At 42.6% G+C, this 22,432-nt stretch overlaps 1 protein-coding gene across 3 annotated transcripts in view; it reads right to left on the minus strand.

Moving 5' to 3' along the window:
* Positions 1–22,432, minus strand: part of AKNA (AT-hook transcription factor) — a 44,677-nt gene that overhangs the window by 4,845 nt on the left and 17,400 nt on the right. For all 3 annotated transcript variants that reach the window (XR_012850311.1, XM_075835400.1, XM_075835401.1), the window contains exons 9-21: positions 20,553–20,730; positions 20,274–20,413; positions 19,575–20,093; positions 18,285–18,498; positions 16,965–17,065; positions 15,728–15,936; positions 15,140–15,275; positions 8,704–8,814; positions 3,298–3,389; positions 3,102–3,188; positions 2,917–3,018; positions 1,518–1,619; positions 478–604 (exon numbers count right to left, since the gene is read on the minus strand). Coding sequence is in view for 2 of the 3 variants with exons in the window: in XM_075835400.1 (XP_075691515.1) it covers positions 478–604; positions 1,518–1,619; positions 2,917–3,018; positions 3,102–3,188; positions 3,298–3,389; positions 8,704–8,814; positions 15,140–15,275; positions 15,728–15,936; positions 16,965–17,065; positions 18,285–18,498; positions 19,575–20,093; positions 20,274–20,413; positions 20,553–20,730 (2,118 nt within the window). In the remaining variant the exon portion in view is untranslated. The remainder of the gene's footprint in view (positions 1–477; positions 605–1,517; positions 1,620–2,916; positions 3,019–3,101; positions 3,189–3,297; positions 3,390–8,703; positions 8,815–15,139; positions 15,276–15,727; positions 15,937–16,964; positions 17,066–18,284; positions 18,499–19,574; positions 20,094–20,273; positions 20,414–20,552; positions 20,731–22,432) is intronic.

Raw genomic sequence — 22,432 nt, forward strand, 5'->3', positions numbered from 1 at the left:
TACTGTGAGTCGGCTTCTGTGAATACACCGTTAGCACCAAAACCGCACGTCTTTAACCACGGAATGGCCACCAATTTACTCATATGTAATAGTTTGCAATGAATAAGTGTGTAGAGGTTCAATTATTTTAGTCAACTATGACCCTACGAAGCATAAGCACAGGCTGAAGTGTTGGGTAATATGGTGTAGGAAAAAGAAGCTGATCCAGCACTCCGTGGTTTAAAATGCAATATCCTTTATTGCGAAAATGCACAAAAATACAAACGCGGTTCCCACAGCAAAGATATCACCCGATAAGTTTGCTGTGGGAACCGTGTTTGTATCTTTGTAGATTTAGTCAATAAAGAATATACATTTTGAACCATGGAGTACTCGATCACTTTCTCTTCTTTGATCCGTTCGGCTGGGAGTCTACAGGATCAATGTACCAAGGGGGACATGCCTGGACTAGAGACAAGCACAATATGCTTAACTTACATGATCGGAGGGCTGTAATGCACAACAGGGGTCTGTACATAGCTCACTGGAGGAGTATGGCTCATCACCCAATGCTTGCAGTGTGGACGTCTCCGAGAACGCCGGGTATTTTCTCCAGTAAACGTTGCTGTATATAAAAAAAAGGGTCAGATATCAATCTACTATAAATACACTGCAAATATAATGATAGTTTCCTATGATTGGACTCAAGATGGCAGCATAGTGTGAGGACAGGTCTGCTCTCCTATTAGTCGAAAGGGCACAAAAAATATTGTGCCGTTTGGCTAATAAGCACGGTTGTAGAATACAGCAGACTCATACCTATGGGTCAGTGATTAATGGCTGGCTGAGGGGTATCTTACCCAGTAACCAGCCATCAATCACTGTTGACAGGGACGGGGGGAGGAGTCGAGAGCGCTCCCTTTATAAATGTACTGGACTCCTATGAGTCCTCTGTATTATTTGATAGCTCCCATTAGCCAAAAGGCACAATATTCTTTTGTGCCGTTTGGGCTTAGAGGATAGTGGACCGTATTCAAACTATGCTGCCCTAATATCTATAGCCGCCTTAAGGCCCAGTTCACACGGAGTTTTTTGCGCTGATTTTGACATGGAGACCGCTTCCGAATCATCGTCAAAAAACTTCCGAAACCGCCTCCTATTGATTTCAATGGTAGGCGGAGGCTGAAAGAACGGCGGCAAAAAAGTGCAGGCAGGTCAAAATCTGCCTTAAAATTCCTGAAGGAATTTTGAGGCAGATTTTTCTGCTCGCAAAAAACTGTGTGAACATACCCTAAGCTGGCCATAGATAAAAAAAAGAGTCCCCCCTGATCTGACAAACATTCCAGTATGTTTTGCATCTCATTGGGAAGGGGGCATAAAAGAATAGATATTTCCCGCTTCATGAATGATTTTCGCAATGAACAATTCGTCACATCATGGATTTTCTTGCAAGAGGTGTAACACAGGATCCATTTCTGGGTGAGAGAAGGGTCTCTCTATCTGAGTGTTTGAGTAAAGTGATTCGGTATAAGACTGACCGGTTCTTGGCGTATCATCAGAGTCATTGTTCCCGCGGCAAAGTGGACAGTCGGCTGGTATCAGAGGAGTGCTTTTCTCTTTCTTCAATGTTTTCATGGGCTCTGCAAGAAACATAATGGACAGATGAAAAGGCATTCTTGTGTAAACATGTTGTAATAATAGGGGCACATCTATCCTGGGTGTTATGCAGCAATTTTAACTTACGAAATGTAAACTATGTAGATAGATCGATTACTTATGTTTTAGGGTATGTTCACATGGCTATTTTCGGCCGTTTTTCGGGCCCGGCCGAAAAATCGGAAGCAGAACGCCTCCAAACATCTGCCCATTGATTTCAATGGAAAAAACTGTGTTCTGTTCCAACGGGCCGCTTTCTTATGGCGGCCGCTTTGAAAAACGGCCGCATTAGAAAAAAAACGCAAAAAAGAAGTGCATGTCACTTCTCCCGCCGTTTTTGGAGCCGTTTTTCAGACTCTATAGAAAAACAGCTTAAAAAACGGCCGTAAAAAACGCAGCGAAAACCGCGAGTGGCTTAAAAACCCTCTGAAAATCAGGAGCTGTCATTCTCCATCATTGCAGCTGCTTTAAAAAATACATTCAGAAGATGCATAAATGGCAATTACCTAATAAAATGTTTACAGGTATTGCTAGCCAGCGCATCCCAATAATAACCCGCAGGGCTGCTTTACATTAAATAAATCTTGAGGGAATGGAGTTGCACCCACATGCCATGACTACCAGGCCAGGATCATTCACTGTCCACTTAATTCCAATGCAAAATTTTTGTATTCTAAAAATGCAATAATCCTTCCCCCGATCAACTTTAGGTTTAGATTAGAAAAAGGGTAAACTTATAAATATTGAGGTGCAAATGGAAAAATAAAATATTTGTACTTTGGCTTCATTTACCCTTAAAGACAACCTATCCTATGACAGACTTATTAAAAGAAGGACATGAGTATAATCCAGTAATAGAGTTATACCAGTGGGTGCAATTACACCCACTAAACCGCTCCCTAAATTGTGAAACCGAGGGGTGGACAAGAAAGCACTTCCTAGTTCTGGGGAGACACATGGTGTATCACATGATCCTTCTCAGCCAGTCAGCAGCTCTGAAAAGGATCACGTGATGCAGTCTGTGACTCCTGCTTCGAAACAACTTCTCCGTATCTTAAGTTGGTTTTTGAAACAGGACTGAAACTTGTAGTTACTCGGCACATAGAAACATTTGTTGCTTGCCTGAAAATAATATTTTATACCAGACTTTATCCAACATCAAAACCTAGATGAACTTGTGTGAAAACTTCCTCTTAGTAAATGGTATGTATTTGTACTCTGACCATCATATATATATATATAATTATTTTTTTTGTATAGCGGAAGTAGCATTGTCCATACCAGAATTTTTTCTTTCAGTTTCTTGACATTTCTGACAAGGTGGGACAATAAAATGCTCAGTGTGGGGGAGGGGAGGAGATCTTGAGGCTTGATACTGAGTCCCTAAAAATAGTACAAAACAGTCTGAATTCAATAATAATGAATAAGTAGATATTTTCCATATGAGATGATATTACAGCAGTTACCTGTATAAGCTCCTTGAATGCTTTGTCTACCTGGTGCAGCAGAGGTGCAAGGTTCATGGCCACGTGGCACAAATTTGCCCAAGCGTTCTGGGTGCCATAAAATAGAAATGTACAGTGTCAAGCACGCTAGAAACTCTTGGATAAGCCAATTGCCAAACAAAGCTTCCTTCCCTCTTCCTCGAGGAATGACACTTACCTTCCTTTGATTCCTTCTCAGGATGCCCAGGTCTAGATATCGGAGTACCTAAGTCAGAGGCGAACCTAGGAGCTCTCCCTTCATGCAGATTTCTACAGAGTATTAACAATGTTTACGGTTATTTAGCAGGAATAAAGTATTATCTAGGTCGTTGATTCAGATCTATTTTACCATCAATATTTTTATTGAAAAATTTTCAAAATGACAAATATAATACACAATAACCACAAACACATGGTTGTACAAAAACGCAGTATAGCACATAATATACTTAGTACATAGAACTAGCATAGTGTCGTAAATTGGCGACTCAGAGTCATTCTAAGCACCCCCACATTTATACAAAGTACTAACCATGCGGAGAAAGAAAATACATTAAAACATGTTGCATGTGGTCAACACACACAAAAAGGCCCTGAAAATAGGGCAAAAACATATGTACAAAAAAACAAAAATGGAGAGTTTCAGGTTTAAATATATCGGTTTCGAACATGTATTACGGGGATATACAATTTTGAGAAAAAAGATGCCAATTCTTCCAGGTCTCTACATACTGCGGGTATTTGTGATCTTTATATGCCATCATTTTTTCGTAAGCACATGTAGTATTTAGCATGTCATATATTTCCCCAACAGAGGGAAGGTTCACACTCTTCCAATACCTAGTTATCCCTAATTTAGTAGCCAAAAGGATATGTGCCACAAGTACCCTATTTTCTATAGGTATCTCATTTATTCCGAGAAAAAGAAGTGCTAAAGATGGTGATAGCGGAATGACCCTGTTGCACAACCCGGAAAGCAGTTGAAAGATCGATGACCATAGAGGAGCAAGACAAGGGCAAGACCATATTATATATATGAGAGTACCTCTGTGCCCACAACCCCTCCAGCAAGGATCAGAAGAACCCGGGTACATACGGCTCAATTTGTCGGGTGTATAATACCATCTGAGGGCTGTTTTGATAGCGGCTTCATAATGAGATACACATTTAAAAGTAGAAACAAGGAATTTCAATGAGTATGTCCATTGGGATACAGCGAAGGTCTGGCCTAGGTCCCTCTCCCAAGCAAGGAGGGGGGAGGTTTTAATAAACGAGGATTTAGAGCAAATTACAGAATAAGGGCAGATTCAGACGAACGTTGCGTTCTTGCGCGCGCAAACAACGCGGCGTTTTGCGCGCGCAAAAACTACTTGACAGCTGCGTGTGTCATCCGTGTATGATGCACGGCTGCGTGATTTTCGCGCAGCCGCCATTATAGAGATGAGGCTAGTCGACGCCCGTCACTGTCCAAGGTGCTGAAAGAGCTAACTGATCGGCAGTAGTTTCAGCACCCTCGACAGTGAATGGCGAACACAATATCAAGAAACCTGTTAAAAAAAAAGAAAAAGTTCGTACTTACCGAGAACTTCCCTCCGTTGCCTTGGTGACGCGTCCTTGGTGACGCGCCTCTCTTGACATCGGGCCCCACCTCCCTGGATGACGCGGCAGTCCATGTGACCGCTGCAGCCTGTGCTTGGCTGGAGCTGTCACTTGGACTGAATTGTCATCCCGGGAGGTCAGACTGGAGGAAGAAGCCGGGAGTTATCGGTAAGTCAGAACTTCGTTTTTTTTTTACAGGTTCATGTATATTGGGATCGGAAGTCACTGTCCATGGTGCTGAAACAGTTTAACTCTTTCAGCACCCTGGACAGTGACTTTCTCCTGACGTCGCGTACCGGAATTTTTTTTGCCGGGTTCGGCCAAAACGAGTTCGGCTGAACCCGGTGAAGTTCGGTTCGGTTGTCCGGGTTCGCTCATCTCAAAGACACTCCGTTTGGATGTTTGGAAACAGAAAAGCACGTGGTGCTTTTCTGTTTACATTCATCCTTTTGACAGCTGGTGCGCTGTTTCAGTCGGTTCGCACGGAAGTGCTTCCGTGCGACCTGCGTGGTTTTCACGCACCCATTGACTTCAATGGGTGCGTGATGCGCGAAATACGCGGAGATATTGAGCATGTCGCGCTTTTTGCGCAGCTGACAAATGCTGCGCAAAAAGCACGGACTGTCTGTACTGCCCCATAGACTTGTATTGGTCTGTGCGTGGCGCGTGAAAACCACGCGGCCCGCACGGACCCAATACACGTTCGTGTGAATCCCCCCTAAAGGGGTTTAAGGCGGACTGGGGTATCTGATGGGGCTGACCATAATTGGAATACGTCCGCATTGGCTGAAAGTACGCTCAAATCCATAGTGGGTAAGAAATGTCTAATTCGTAAGTATTTATAAAAATCTCTATGTGCAATACCATATTTATGGGTCAGTTCCGAATACGGGACTAACTTCCCGCCATCCAATAGATCCGTTAAGTATACTATGCCTCTCTCTTTCCAAGGGTCCAGTTTCATGTCTAGAAGAGCAATGTGAAATATCTCAATAGGCGTTACATGCTGTAAGGAAATTTGGGAAGATTCGCTACCAGAGTGAAATTTTTTCCAGTAAAACAGAGAAGTAGACAAAAAATAGGGAAGACGGGCTGGTAAAGCTATTGTAGTCAGAGCCGCTATCAGTAAAGCCCTCAAATTTTGACCCGGAGCTAAAAAGGTCTCTATGTGTATCCAATGTTGAGACACATCCCCAATCCACCAATTCCTTAATAACGATACTTGAGTTGCGTAATAATAGTCTAAAATGTTAGGCAAACTTAAACCGCCAAACTTTTTATCTCTGTTAAGGATTGAAGAGGCAATTCTAGGTTTGCCCGGTTTCCAAATGAAGTTGTTTAACAGTTTCTGTATTTTGATTCAGATCTATTTTAATAAAACAAGGGAATAAGTGTCAGTCATGTATTTCTGACACCGCCGGGGAAATAAATGGATGGACTGAATAAAATCCAACGTTCAATCGAAGACGCAGCTCTGATACACATACTGTAATGATCCCAGCACCTGTGTGTACATCATGTGACCATGGCCAGAATTTTATCCACTGGGAGTGGAATCCACCCTTAGGCTGGGTTCACACAGAGTTTTTTGCAGGCAAAAAATCTGCCTCAAAATTCCGTTTTGATTTTGCTCTGCCTGCACGCAGATTTTCACAGCGTTTTTCGCCCGCGGCCATTAAGCACCGCGGGCAAAAAACGCCGCAAAATAAGCTTTCTATGCCTCCCATTAATGTTAATGGGAGGTCAGAGACAGGGCAATGGGTTAATTGGAGGCCTGAATATAGGGCATGTCCCTTCTTTTTCCCGTGAGCCGTTTTTTTTCCGCTCGGGGGAAAAAACGCCTCCGCCTCCCATTGAAATCAATGAAAGGCACTTTCGGACGTTTTTTGTCGCGTTTTCCGACTCGGTTTCCGCGTCAAAAACTCTGTGTGAACTGACCCTTAAAGGGGTTTTCCCATAATCATTATTAACAGGATAGGTAATAAATATCTGATCAGTAGGGGTCCAACTGCTGGGACCCCCATTGATCATGAGAATGGGCATACATTGCCGTTCCTGGGAGCCGCATGGGAATGAAGCATTATCTTCAGTAGCTTCATAGAAATGAATGGAGTGGTGGCCGAGAATGCGCATAGCCACTCTATTTCTATGGGGCTCCCAGGAACAGCAAGGTAAGTCTGTTCTCGTGATCGGTGGGGGTCCCAGCGGTCAAACCCCCAATAAGATCCTAATGCTGTGAAATAAAGTACATCCAAAGCGTTATCAGTAGAAACAAGAACCAACCCTTTACTTTTTAAACACCTGGAGGGCATGGCAAAAAATCAGAACTCATTTTCAGCTCCCCTCCTTTACTGTCTCTCCACCTGCCATTGATATGTTACCCTAATTTCCAGGACAGTAACCCTCGTGGTATCTTTTGTAGAGGGCATGCTATGGGACTAACCTCCTTAAAGTACATATGCTAGAAAAAAGGATGCTCATGCTGTCTGAACTACGGTTGAAATTGCCAAACATACCAGTTGACCCCTTCCATTATTTGCAGGCCAGAAGCTATATCACCACTGTCTTAATGCAACTACCGGATCGGGAATGGAACCCGTATCTTTTCCAATGCTTCTCTAGACGTAACATACCTAAAGGTCAAATAACAATGAACTATCAGTACCTACACCTGCCACTGGATTACGCTATAACTCAAACGCCACTGACAAAATGGCAGATCGATGGCTTACTTACCAGGTCATTTTGAAAGCGTTGGAACAATCTCATAAATTTCTTCCCTCTGCTCAGATTTTAGAAATGAGACCACAAATAGCACACCGATCTTATTTAACGGTATAGAATCCTGTATTAATTTGAGAGATGGACTATACTCTATGTGCTCTGATTGTTTGACTTTATGTATATACACTCATCTGCTCCAACGTGATGTATTTTACAATCAGTGATGTGTGACTGGTTTTATACTTGTTACTGCAACAGTTCTTAATAAAACGAGTTTAAAAAAAACAGATCTTATTTAACTCCTCTAGTAGGCCATAGAATAGGTTTATATCCCACCTCTCAGTGTTTTAAATGTCACACTTTTGAGGCTAACCTTCATCATGGTCTTTGGGCCTGCCAAAATATTCCCATTTTTTTTGGTCCGATATTCGATTCTACATGACCCAAAACCTAACTAACTACACTCCTGACATGGCGCTGTGGGCAATTTTTGGTTACTTAGACCCAGTCCCACAGAAGTTCCCCTGGGGCATATAGACTACTACAGTATGTGGCAGCGGCGGGTGTGAAGGCCATTTTACAAACCTGGCTACACGACCAGGCCCCACCATTTAAATGGTTTCTCGACAAACTCTCATATTTATTTAAGATGGATTGGATGAAGGCGTCGCTTCATAAAGAACTCCAAGTTGAGCACTTTTGCCACATGGGAACCTGTATATCACAGCTCCCACAGAGAATTAGGACGGATATTACAAATTGCTTTTGGGACAGATACTTTTAGGAAACACACCAGTGTGAGGGTGTACAGGATTCTGGAGTGATTGAGGTGTTGGTGGGAGTCGTGCACTCGTTCTCTCGGACATCCTTGCAGCTTTTACAATGGCATGGACGGAGACGGGCGGTTGGCTGGTCCCCGTCCCACCTCTTTGTCCGTGGTTGCATTAAGCTTTGTTTGAGAGACGGGGAAGCCTGCTCTCTACTTTTGAACATTGTTACCGAGATGTTGTTCTGATGACAGGCTAAATTGTTCATGTTTTTTCCCTCCCTTTCCCCCTACTCCTCTGGAAAATCATGCAAGATATATTGATTTATTTATGTGCACCCTGTAAGATCCGCCATCTAATTGATTCCCCCCTTTTGTTTATTTTTGTTTTTATTTTTCCCCTTCTTTTATTCCTGTAATCCTGTAATTTGAAAAAGTTTAATAAACATAATTGAAAAAAACAAAAAAGTACATCCAAAGCAACAATTCACTCACTGGTTTGTCGTTGACGGTCCTAGTTTCCCTAGGATTGGTGAGCGATTCAGACTGTTTTCAAGATGCTTACGCAGCTGAATCACTTCCTTCTGCAGAATGTGGATGGCCTGACTGGAAAGAGAAAAAACGAGTGAAAAAAAAACTCCCCGCAAAATGGCTTTATAAATTTCTGTTGGGGCCTGGGCAAAACATCATGGGAAGCCCCATCCATTATTTTTGAAAGGATGAAAACATTTCACAAAGAATTGAGGCACAAGTAAAAGACCAAAATTGTAGAGGAACAAATGACAAGATTACAAATAGTAGGCCCATAACAACCGCAGCAAACAATACCTTTAGGGTATGTTCCCACACACAGGATACGCTGCGGAATTGCTGCAACAAAAAAAATCTGCAGCGGAATCTCAAAAGAACGCTGATAAATCTCATTCACTTTGCTGCTACTGTAAATGCGGCAGAATTTCCGCACAGAATTCCGTTACGGAAATTCTTCAGAGTTAACGCTACGTGGGACCCGGACTTACAGCGCCTAAATACACCTGACATACTGCGAAGGTCCTTAGCAGAAAACTTAGATTCACTAATACTTGTACTTTAGCCCTTGTTGTATCAATGGGGTGGTGGAAACCAGTAAATGGTGGAGGCAACTCTGCCTGTGTATAAGGCTACAATCACACGAGCGTGACAGATTTTACGCGTGTAAAAAACGTGCGTAAATCAGTCCTTGTGCGTTGCATTATGGATCAGTGTGCTTTGCGTGTGGCATGTGTTTTTCACGCACTCACAAGCACTTCTTTTTTTTTTTTCCCCCAATGTAATTGATGCACAAAACATGGACAGCACGCGGATGTGCATCTGTGTGCTGTCCGTGGTTTTTATGCACCCATTGACTTTAATGGGCGGCTAGATGCGTGAAAATGCACTAATATAGGACATGCAGTGCATTTCACACAACGGAAACTCGCTGCATGAAAACTCACGCATTGTGAATAGCCCCATTGAAATCAATGGGGGCCGTGTGAAGTGCGTTGTTACAATGCACAGCACGCGGACGAGATTCAAGCTCGTGTAAATGAGCCCTAACTAAATCCATGATTCAACAAAAAGGTAAAATTCTGCAATGCCATACCTCAGCGCAATGCTCACAAAAGTATTCTACTATATCGTACATTATTATTATATTATTATTTACTACTGACACCATCACTGACCCTCTATCAGCACTAAACAGGAATTTCCTTATGAGCCCAAGTGTGTCTGACACCATCCATTCACTTTCACGTAATGGCCACGATGGGCTTAAGCGTATGATCAATATAACATGTTAGATGAAAGTATTACATTATTGGCTTCTCTGAAAAAAAAAAAACACAAGCCAGTTTTGTGGGTACAATGCCGCTTTACCAGGCAGGTTTATAAATGTGAATACATGCTGTGATTGTATACCTAACAAAGGGCCCTCTGTGCCCAGAACATTTGCAATTCTAATTTTTTGTTTTCTGGTCAGCCAAGAAGGATAATTTTTGCAATACGTTATCTAAATTCACAAATTTGTTAATGGATAACATGGTAGCCGGTGTTATATATCATCAATAATAGGAATAATATAAGGAGTGGTAAGGCTGCATGGTCTTAATCGAATAGAGGTCAATATTGGATTATTACAGGGACTAGTAATAAATGTATGAATGTAGGAAGAGATGGTGAACCATCCAGTGTACTCACGGGACAAGATCATCAAAATCTTCCATACCCCATTAGCGTTAGTATTATCATATAAGGTCCAAACTGTTCCAAGGCACCGACGATCATACAGAGGAGCAGAAATGATATACGGTACTCCATTCATGCACAGAGTTTGCCAAGCGTTATAATACAAAATGTCCATAGGTGGCAGAGCAACGCGTCCGTCTCTAGAACACAGTAACGCCTAGTTAACGGCAGCTAAACACACACCATTAGAGATAGAGGGAGAGGAGAGATGATCGAGGAGGAAGAATGAGCGGCAAGTAGAAAGATAATGCAAGGAGAGGACTATTTTGTTATGTCAGATCATCTGTCTACCCATTATAACTACAGTATATTACAATCTGACTTTAAAGAGAACATGTTAAGGGCCATGTACACATTTGAAGTAATTTTTTTTAAAATAAAACAATGTTTTAAGCAACATTAAAATTGTTTATTTAAAAAAAATGTACTTTGAGATACAGCTTTATGTATATAGAAGCTGTATCTTGCCGTCAATTCTATCAGGTCAGAATGACTGACGGCTCGGCTGAAAGCTGGTCCTGCGTCCAGCTAATAATGATCACATCTAAGTTCGTAAACTCTGAATCGGCTTTGATGGCAAGATACAGCTTTTACGTATCATATTTATCACAAGTACATTTTTTAAATAAAAACAATTTTAAAAAAGACGCTTAATATCCCCTAAACATTGTTTTATTTAAAAAAAAAAAAAATGTGTTCAAATGTAAAAGTAGCTTTTAAAGGCCCTTTTACACGGGCCAATTATCGGGCAAACGATCGTTCATATAAAGCTCGTTGCCCATAATTGCCCTGTGTAATCAGAGCAGCGATTAAACATGATAATAACGTATGGGGACGAGCGATCAGAGTAGCCAGCACTCGTCCCCATCCATAGCTCCGTGTGACAGGAGCAAATGAGCGCCGATCAACGAGCTGTCTCGTTGATCAGAGCTCGTTTACAGGGCCCAGGTCGGGCCGTGTAAGAGGACCTTTACTGTTCAGCATCTCACTACCACTATTTAGCAAAGGAGTCTTAAAGATTATCTATATTGCAGGCTCTTATCCTGTTGACAGATTCTTTCAAAGTCGTCAACCCTGATTTACTTTTAAGTGTCCATTTTTTTTCTATGTCATGCCATATCCTCTGTGCCTACCAGGCAGCCAGTATCTATTAGAATGTCAAATAACAGAGTTAAGTTAGTGGGTGCTCTTGCACCCTCTCAATTCTCCCCCACTCATGATTGTGGAGGAGGGGGCTTTAAGAGAGTGTGCTCTGTAAAATGATCCCCATCAGCTGATTGGTCAAGAGGGATTACATAACCGGCTCCTTTTCAAGAAAGACGGGTCAAGCGATTGCTCTCTGGGTGATCGGTTTTAGAATACAGCAGGCACTCTCTTACAGACCCCCAATTTGGGAGCACAGGGCCTATTGGATTCAAGAGCACCCATTAGCTTACTAATCTGTCTGGTTTCCAGCTGCTCTAAAATAATAATTACACAAAAAGAATCGTGTGTTTATAAAGTAATGTACAAAGCAATATTTATGGTGCCCGTACACGTGGCAGTAGTGTGCTGTGTGGGCATGCACCACGTTTCAAAACAAACTCGCTTTTACCACAAATTTCTGCCGTTTTGAAGTGCGTGTTTTGCCCGCGCAGCTTGTACAGATCAAGTCTTAAGGTCCTCTTACACAGCCCGACGTGGGCCGTGTAAACGAGCGCCAATCAAAGAGACAGCTCGTTGATCGGCGCTCGTTTGCGTCTTTCACAAGGAGCCATGTATAGGGACGAACACTCGTTACTCAGATCGCTCGTCCCCATACATTTCTATCATGTTGTTTACACAGGGAGATGGGCTGCCGACAACGATAATAATTTCTGCATTTAAAATGATACAATCAGCCGATGAACGAGCGTTTGCTGATCGTTGCCCTGTTTACACAGAGCATTAGTCAAGTCCCTTAGGCCCCATGCACACGACCGTAAAAACACCCCTAATCACGGGCCGTAATTACGGGCCCATAGACTTCTATTGGCCACGGGTACATCCCCGTATGCTTACGGGAAGGATCCCGTGCAGTTGAAAAATATAGAACATGTCCTATTTCAGGCCGTAATTACGGCACGGGCAGGCCCAAAGAAGTCTATGGGGCTCCCGTAATTGCGGGTGACTACGTGTATGCACTTGTAATTACGGGAGCATTGCTAGGCGACGTCAGTGTATAGTCACTGTCCGGGGTGCTGAAAGAGTTAAAGAGGCTCTGTCACCAGATTTTGCAACCCCTATCTGCTATTGCAGCAGATCGGCGCTGCAATGTAGATTACAGTAACGTTTTTATTTTTAAAAAACGAGCATTTTTGGCCAAGTTATGACCATTTTTGTAGTTATGCAAATGAGGCTTGCAAAAGTCCAAGTGGGTGTGTTTAAAAGTAAAAGTCCAAGTGGGCGTGTATTATGTGCGTACATCGGGGCGTTTTTAATACTTTCACTAGCTGGGCGCTCTGATGAGAAGTAACATCCTCTAACCTTCAGAACGCCCAGCTTCTGGCAGATCACGCTGTGACGTCACTCACAGGTCCTGCATCGTGTCGGCACCAGAGGCTACAGTTGATTCTGCAGCAGCATCGGCGTTTGCAGGTAAGTAGCTACATCGACTTACCTGCAAACGCCGATGCTGCTGCAGAATCATCTGTAGCCTCTGGTGCCGACACGATGCAGGACCTGTGAGTGACGTCACAGATCTGCACTGCCAGAAGCTGGGCGTTCTGAAGAGAAGTGGATGATACTTCTCATCAGAACGCCCAGCTAGTAAAAGTAGTAAACACGCCCCGATGTACGCACATAATACACGCCCACTTGGACTTTTACTTTTAAGCACACCAACTTGGACTTTTGCAAGCCTCATTTGCATAACTACAAAAATGGTCATAACTTGGCCAAAAATGCTTGTTTTTTTAAAATAAAAACGTTACTGTAATCTACATTGCAGCGCCTATCTGCTGCAATAGCAGATAGGGGTTGCAAAATCTGGTGACAGAGCCTCTTTAAACGATCGGCAGTAACTCTTTCAGCACCAGGGACAGTGACTGCCAATCACAATATAGATAAAGCTGTAAAAAATAAAAATAAAAAAGACGTTCATACTTACCCAGAACTCCCTGCTTCTTCCTCCAGTCCGGCCTACTGGGATGGCGTTACAGCCCATGTGACCGCTGCAGCCAATCACAGGCCAATCACTGGCTGCAGCGGTCACATGGACTGCCGCGTCATCCAGGGAGGTCGGACTGGATGTCAAGAGAGGGACGCGTCACCAAGACAACGGCCGGGTAAGTATGAATTTCTTTTACTTTTATTACGGAAAGGGCTGTCCCTTCTCTTTATCCTGCACTGATAGAGAGAAGGGGCTGCCGATTACTGCAGTGCAATTTTGCAGAGAAAAAGTGCCCGTAAATATACGTGCGACCAAGGAACCGTATTTACACCAGTATTTACGGGAGGAAAAAAATACGTTCGTGTGCATGGGGCCTTAGTCAGATGATAGTTGGCTTTGATAATTAGACTAATCAACGTAGACACAGATGCGGCTAGCAAATTGATGAATACTGTGGGGACTTGATGGAGGACAAATTCTGTGCTGAGCTTCCTGACTTTATAATTATCAGCAAGTATTTGTAACTATACGAATATTCTTCATCTCCATACAGAGGATTGTATTTATTTTTAGACATCAGTTGCAACAAAAATAAACTCTGCATGCACGCCAGGAAAGCCAATGGACCAGATTAATTGTTAATTAAAGTAAGGCCAGACGTGGCAGATAATTTTCCCGCAAATTCGTGGCAACTCTGCAATGAATCCACAGCAAAATCCACATTTGTTACATTTTGTTCGGATTTTATCTCCGATTTCACCCTATGCAATGCCTGGTGTAAATCCGCTGCTTTTCGTGACTTGAAAATGTGCAGCATGCTCTGATTTCCGTGCGGATTCTTTCCGCTACATGTGGATGGGGTTTTGAAGACACCATCCACTTGCATTGTACTGTAAATTGCTGTTGATTTCCGCATTGCAAATCCGTAGCGAATCCGCCACGTCTGGCCTTCTCATTACAAGCAATGGGAAAACAAAACCATGAAAAGATGCGCTTCATGAAGAAGATTACATATGGAGCAAATGTGTTTGCATTGGAGGGGTTATCCTTTACTAATGTACACTAGGCCTGTGCAGTTCTTTTTCACTCTGGGGCTGTTTCAAGAGGTGTATGCAAACTGTATTTGTGCCTGGAATCCAAGAGAGAGAGAGAGAGATGTCCATGGATATCTATGGACAGAGAGTGCGGGCTGTATATAGCTTACCCTAAGGCTTTCTATACTGTTTTACTATGGCATAGCAGAACTGAGCTGTCAATCACACTTAAGCCCCACCCACAATGAACTGCTTAGCAGTATAAACACTGGGGACAATAAAACAGTAGGCAGCAGGAAAAAAAAAATATATATATATAGATTCAATTATTTTTTATTACTTCAGACAGTTTGTATTCTTTTCACTATATAAAGCACATCATTTTATGAAATTCTTCATGCACCACTTTAAAGTAGAATTTATAAAAGATATGATTGATCTAAAAACCACTTACATTAGAGATAATAAGAATAAAAATCATGCCTCTGCCTAGACTTACTCTCTTGCTGTACGAGACTGCAAAATGTCTTCATGAGGCTGTTTCATGTCTTCCATAGGTGAAAGCAACTGGGAGGCACCAGGGGAGGGTTCAGCACTGACGTCATGATATGCTTCCTGCTCAGAGCCGGATTCATCTGATGTTAAGGGGAAAGATGGGTGAGGGTGGAGTGGCACTTTTTTTCAGTCTGGGCATAGACTCATTATGATGTCATTACAGTATGTTAAAAACAAAAGTATCACAAATCCATGAAAAAAATCTGGAACTAGAATAACATCTAAGGGTGGGAGTACACGGTCATCTGAGCTGTTGCATGTTGGGATACTTTCTATTGCAATATTGACTGTTTTTGATATTGCCGATTATACTGGAGCCGAGTCGAGTTGGCGATATTTCTGAGCAGAGATAAAGATATATAGGATAAAATCATATTTTATCAATTCACCATGACATTAACTCACAAAAAAACACACTGGAAAAAGTGCCCTATTTTTACGGACTTTGCAGGGATTTGCAGATGGTTGGAAACCCTGCTGAAAACCATGAAGATTATGCAATGGCTTAAAAAACAAACTAAAAAATTCTCACCGGTGTGTTCTCGGCTTTCACTCTCAGTGAGACTCTTGGGGCCTGGGGAAGGAGAGCTAGCTTCTGAGTGACCTGTCCAGCGGGTATTTGGTTTTCTCTTGTCCCATAATGCTTTGCGTGTCCTGGGCAAATGGTCACCAGATTTGGTGTGAATGTCTCTTTTAATTGGAGAACTGGAGGTGGAGTCTTGTGCTTCTTCTGGAACTTCTCTGAAAGAAGAAAAGATTGAGATGATGAATGTTGGTGCATACAGTAAGGAAAGCCCATATGACATTTGTGAAAATGTGTCCAGTGGTTTGTGCACTCAACAGTGGTCACTCCTCAGGATCGGAATGGCTAAAGGTCGCCACACACGTTCTGCCAACAGTTATTCCTTCCGACCCGCCCAAACACATGTATCTAGGTCGCGCTTGTATGTGTACTCAATGGAGAGAGGGGAATAAACTGCTGCCAGACACCTCAGGCAGCGGCTAAATCTCCCGTGAGAATAAAGGATTGAGCCTGTTGAAATCCAACATGCCTGATCCTTCTTTCCCCCTGATATCAGCCGTCGGGGGAGAGTTGGGACACCCGTATACACATTAGATGGTCGCCGACATCTTAAGTATCACTCAGCTGCTTTTGAATATCTTGTATGTATCTTTGGATAACTTTGAACCTTCTGCATATCTTGTCTTTTAATATCTTTTGAGCTCATGGTTTACTACTACACGGCCCGACATGGGCGGTGTAAACGAGCGCCGGTCAAAGAGACAGCTCGTTGATCGGCGCTCGTTTGCTCCTATCACACGGAGCAATGATTGGTTACGTACAGGGACGAGTGAACGTTACTACGACCGCTCGTCCCCATACATTTTCATTATGTCGGTAGCACATCCCCATGTTACCCAGAAAGATGTGCTGCCGACCACGATGATTTTTAATTCTGCAAAAAAGAGCAGATCAGCTGATGAATGAGCATTTGCTTGTTCATCGTCTGATCGTTGCCCTGTTTAAATAGGGCATTGATCAGCAACGACCGTTCATATGAACGCTCGTTTGCCCGATCATTGGCCTGTGTAATAGGCCCTTAAGGCTGGCCGTACATTTTAGATAGCAGACGGCCGAACGATCGTTTGGCTGACACCTATTCCTCTTGACTCCCGCATACACATGCACGCTCGGCATGGATTTTGACTTTAAACAAAACAGCAATGCAAAATATATAGGAGAGTAAAAATTAGACGGGACTGGATACCGGGTGAGGCTTATCGGATCTCTCTGCTTTTGGATGAGTAGGGACCGACCACTTTCTGATCCAAGAAATCCACTGTCCGTTTCTGGGGACAAAATTCTCCTCTGTAAAACATAAAAAAGACAATTTAAAAACAAAATCATTAAAAAGATAAAGAAAGCACAAAAAGATACCTAAGGGTTTTTCCCATCATTGCAACCCCTGTTAATATGTAGTATTTGGGCACATGGACATCATAGAGGAGTATCCTCCACTCGGGAACCACTGTATGAGCCAGAGAAAATAGCTGCAAACAAGCAGCGTCTTACGCTCTGGCAAACTCGAGCCGCCACGTATTACATGGACCTCTATTTATCTGAATGACTGCCATGTAATATGACATTTTCTCTACAGCTAGATGTGCCTTAACCCGGCAAAATCAACTGTTTGCTGTAGGCCTCCTATATTAAAGGGGTTGTCTAAGATGAGAAAACCTCTTTACCTAAAAATCAATGGTTTCTCGTTGTATATTGAGTCTCCTGAATACGCTAAAATGACTATAAACATAGATTTGCTGTGGAATTTAGTCTTTTGTCCTCTGGTATCAGCCATTACAGACTGAGGAAAGGCTAACTGTAGGGCTTTAATGAGTGACAGCAAGTACAGAAATGTCTGCCCCCATGATCATTACTTTATTTCACATATCTCTGTTTACATACTTATGTTTGAATGATATTGGCACATCTATCTTTAAGGCGCACTTAAATGGGTATTCCCAACTTAAACATTTACAGCATATCCACAAGATATTCCATAAATGTCTGATATATGCGAGTCCCAGCACTCGCACCTATCTCCAGGACAGGGGTCAAGCCTGGTGAGGCGGAGAATGAATGGAGAAGTGGCCACGCATGTCCTCAGAAGCATGCGCCCATTGAACATGAAGGAGACAGCCATGCACATGCCATGTATATGCCATAAATGTTTGGAATACCCTTTTAATGGCTAGATCTACAAGGCAATTTGTAATGTGCTACATTAGTCGTTTGACAGACGCATCCATAGGAATGTACAATTTCTTAGATTTAATGTGACTGACAAATAATTGCAGTGATGTATGACTTTTTATCACTTCCTACAGAGAACACAGGAAAAAAGGTTGAAAAAAGTTGTGTGATCATAAGCCCAACTATGATGGGCATCTGGGAACCGCATAGCCCTGGTCTTATATGTTATCTAACAACTTGTGAAGATATCCAGATGTGTTATATCGGAGTTTATACGACATTAGTTAAATCATCATAAGTCCAGTTCTGCTCCATCTGTATAAATGAAGTGGCTTACCTGAGCAATGTTTCCTTTATTCCTCAATGGTTTCGTCTGGGCAGAGGGACTGACACCCTTGCTGCTGCTACTTTTATGTGATTGGGGGCTTCGTGCACTCTCCTCGCTGACATAAGTCAAAGCTGTTGGGGTCCCGGAGTCTTGTTCTCTCAGATGGGGCAATGGAGAGCTCAGCGAAACGCGCTGTGGGAATGTTTTTGACCCTTGCGACATCCTGACAGAACGCAGATACATTTATATGTAGAAAGTTCAAATACAACATGAAAGGTTCACAGCTGAAAACATTACAGTGTCGGGCTGCAGATTCCTTTCCATACTAGGGGATGTTTTCCTGCCATTATGGAAGGTGAAGTCAGGAGTAATGATAAGAAACTGAGGGATTAGTGAAGGCTGGGTCAATTCAAGATCATTGTGTAAAATCTTCACGGCATTACTTGGTATTTAACATATGGATTCTTGCAGCAGGCGTGCCATTAGGGTCTATATATTAGGTGCAAGTATACTGAATATGAATGTCAAGCAACAAGAGTGGACATGCCATGAAGAGTTTACACAGTGAGCTGCGATGATTGTAGCTCATAACATAAGGAGGCAGAAAATACTTATGGGCTGCTTGGCAGACGCGCTCAAGTATTTAGAATTGCGTTTGCTGTATTTAAATGGAAAGTATATACGTTACTGGTGCAACAGTGAAGTTGTTTCAATGATATGACATGTACTAATCTGCACAGCACCCCAGTGCTTGTCCTTTCCGTTTTAGGAAAAAATTCCTTAAATATTATTATAATCTACATTTTTGAAATAATTCCTTAAACTGTGGAAGTTTCGTGGTAATTTAATGACCTATCTGCAGCGCAAATGAGGGTCATTTTTCATTCCCTGTAGTCTTGCATACTATAATATGGACTATTTCCCACTAATAGGAATCCATTTTCAGTATTCAGTCAGGGAAGGCTACGGTTGGTCTGGTCTCTGCAGCTAAGCCAGTGGTGAAAAGTTTTGTCGTCAAAGCTATGTGCCATCACCAAGCCACCAAGCCTCCTGTAACCCTTCTACATGCATAGCAAGCTACTAATACGCAGGAGAGCTGTGTACAGCAAGCTATGGTGTAGTAGGGAAGTTTTCAGACTGACTATAAGAATACTATTCAGGCCATGCATGTACTAGACGACACATATTGTATGATTTCACCATTGTTAATGTTTTTGTACCACCCACACAAAACTATCATATGTTAAAACAGTGGATAGTATATGATCTGTGGTCACCATTCACGGTTTAGACATGCACCTTCTCACTGCTGATGGTTTTCCTTCATCGGAAGAGAATCTCTGTCCACTGAATGCGGAAGATCCTCTGCGCAGCACTGATGGTGTGTGTCCAGTATTGATCGCACTAGCGGTGTCATGCGGGTTGTTCGAGGAGCTCTCACTTGGTCGATGCACCTGTGGTGTAGAAGTTATTGGATGGCTTTGATGAATACCTAATTGCGTGTGCCGTTTCTGCTTACGAACATAGTGGTCACGTGGACTGACAGTCCGTAAATGGTCCTCATGATCCTGTGACTTCATAGATGTGATAGGATCTAGCTGTCTTGTATCATGTTTAGCTTCCGGTGGTCTGACCGATGCGGAGTGAGCTGGTGGACTTCCATAATGTGTAATATCTTGTGATCTAGCTGGGTTTGCATATCCATGAGTACTGACATCCTGGGATTGGTCATGCAGTTTGGCAGTCTGAGGAAGCTGCTGAGGCCACTCTTCTTGCTCTACTCCGAGAGCATCAGGAAGGGACTTGAAGCTACTGTATCTGGAGAATGGAAAAATACTGGGAATTACTACTAATAGAAGAAGATGTAGTATGAGAGTACAAATGGCCAACATTGCTAAAAAAGGAAATCTTCATACTTATGACATCTTGTCTAAGGGTACTGTATGTAGATATAATTTCAAACGATTTAGGCAATTGGAACAAACATGAAAAACTCACGTAGATAACAAGGTGCCATAGTCTCGCTCCACCTGCTTGTGCTTGTAGAGTAGAGGCTGAGGTAAATATTCTGCTGGATCTTCCTTACTTAATGTCTCCACATCTGCTTTCGAGATGCCAGGGGGCTCTGGAGATGAGATCTGGAATGACAGCAGTGTAAGAAGCCTTGGCCTGACTATTATTGAGCAGTTTACACAGAAAGTATTAGATTTATTTATTAGTAAATGATGCATGATAAGTATATTAAATAAAGAAAATAGAGGTCTTTATGATGCTCACCTGGGGGTAGGGGGTTTGAAGAGCTGGAACAGGCACTGAAGGTGATGGAACTGGAGCATTTCCTAAATGATGAGTTTTGATTTTTTCTTCTAAGTTATTTCTCAATTGAGAGTTTTCTACTCGTTCTTGTAACTCTTCGAGTTGGACTCCCAATTGGAATATGGCTTCTTCAAGTTTCCTGTACATACAATAGGCAGATTATAAACTCAATACAAAGTTTACATACAATATACTGTATATCACCTACAAGCAGGTCTGTGCATTTCACAACCTGGAACTCGGTTGCAAAGCAATTAACAACAAATCATATTCTGAAGCCGAATTTATATTGTGATGGCATCAAATACCTCTGGTGTGTGTGTGTGTACATCAATTAAAAAAATATTTTCGGAGTGATGTACAGGTAGAAGCATAGATGGACCAAGTATACTGGATGGAGAATGAGCTAACTAGAGTACCACTGACTTTCCATTATGATATATGTCCCACTCCTCTTTCAGAAGATCAAGATAAAGTAGGTGCCACGGATTCACAAAGAACCGGGAAGGTATATGCCTACTAAGTGATCAGGGGCCAAGGGCGGGTACACAGCATTTATCACTTAGGCAATGCACTTATTGTGGCATTATTATTTGCTATAAAATGATGAAGAGCTGACAAGTTGTTTTCTAATGTAAGTGAAATAAAGATACAGAATACATATCAATATAAGATAGCAAGTATGTCCACTTTTTGGGGGACTGGTTTCACAAACAATGGAAAAAGGTTAATATGTGCAATTTGGGATTCTAGAGTCACTAGGCTGAGATTAGTGAGCCCAGTAAATGTTAATACAAATTTCCTCACACTTCTAAACCTAAAACATACTTGCCCTTTAAATGGAAGCTGTCATGCTGCCTCACTGAGGGCAGCATAATGTAGTGACAGATACATGGATATTATCAGTCTGTCACTAATCTGCTAATGTAAAGTCGTTTTTGAGGAACTTACATGCAGAGCCCGAACAGCGTCTGCCCGGGCTCTGCATGTAAATTCCTCAGAAACGGCTTCACATTAGCAGATTAGTGACAGACTGATGAAATCAGTGTGTCTGTCACTACATTATGGGCATTAAAGGTTTCAATTTAAGAGTCGACTCATTTTTTTACCTCTTATTTATTGTTTTAGAGAAGTACGTTGTGCAAATGAGAATCATAACTAAAATGAAAACTTATAACCAATTTTATAATGTAGCCATGGCAGCTACCGTATGTCGGATCTGCTTTCAAATAAATACTGGCGTATGTATCCCAACGGACCCCCTTGACTTTAATGGGGTTTTTCTGGGTTACAGAATTTTTGACGGCAAGAACAGTGCAGCAGACTTTGCTATTCTCACCGTCAAAAATACAGGAAAGCCTGACGGGAAACCTGATGGATCTCATTAACACTTCTTTTTTTTTAAAACATACAAAGGTGGGAAAACAAGTACAAGATTACTGTCATGTCTATGGCCGTGGGCCGTCAGGTTCACTCACCTCCTGACGGCCGCACCCATGGGTCTGTGAGCGCTGGCCCCAGTCTCCTCCTCAGGAGACGCCAGCGCTCACATCCGCTAACCCTGGCCAGGTCCTTAAAGGGCCAGCGCGCGCATCAGATTTTAATGTCAAAATTAGCCCATGAGTACCCTGGATTATAAGAAGGGCCCCTTCCTCCCATGCCTGAGCGTTGTTGTCGTACCCTAAGTTTGTCTAGCAAATGGTCTCCTAGTGTTTTCCAGTACCAGTGTTCCCCGTTCCTGTACCTGTATCCCGTGCTACCTGGTCTAGTGCCGTACTGAGCTGTATTCATGCAGTGCTGAATTCCATGCCTGTCCTGCTACACCACGCCTGACGTCTGCC

The sequence above is a fragment of the Rhinoderma darwinii genome, chromosome 8, assembly GCF_050947455.1.
Source record: "Rhinoderma darwinii isolate aRhiDar2 chromosome 8, aRhiDar2.hap1, whole genome shotgun sequence".
In the NCBI taxonomy this organism is placed as follows: domain Eukaryota; kingdom Metazoa; phylum Chordata; class Amphibia; order Anura; family Rhinodermatidae; genus Rhinoderma; species Rhinoderma darwinii.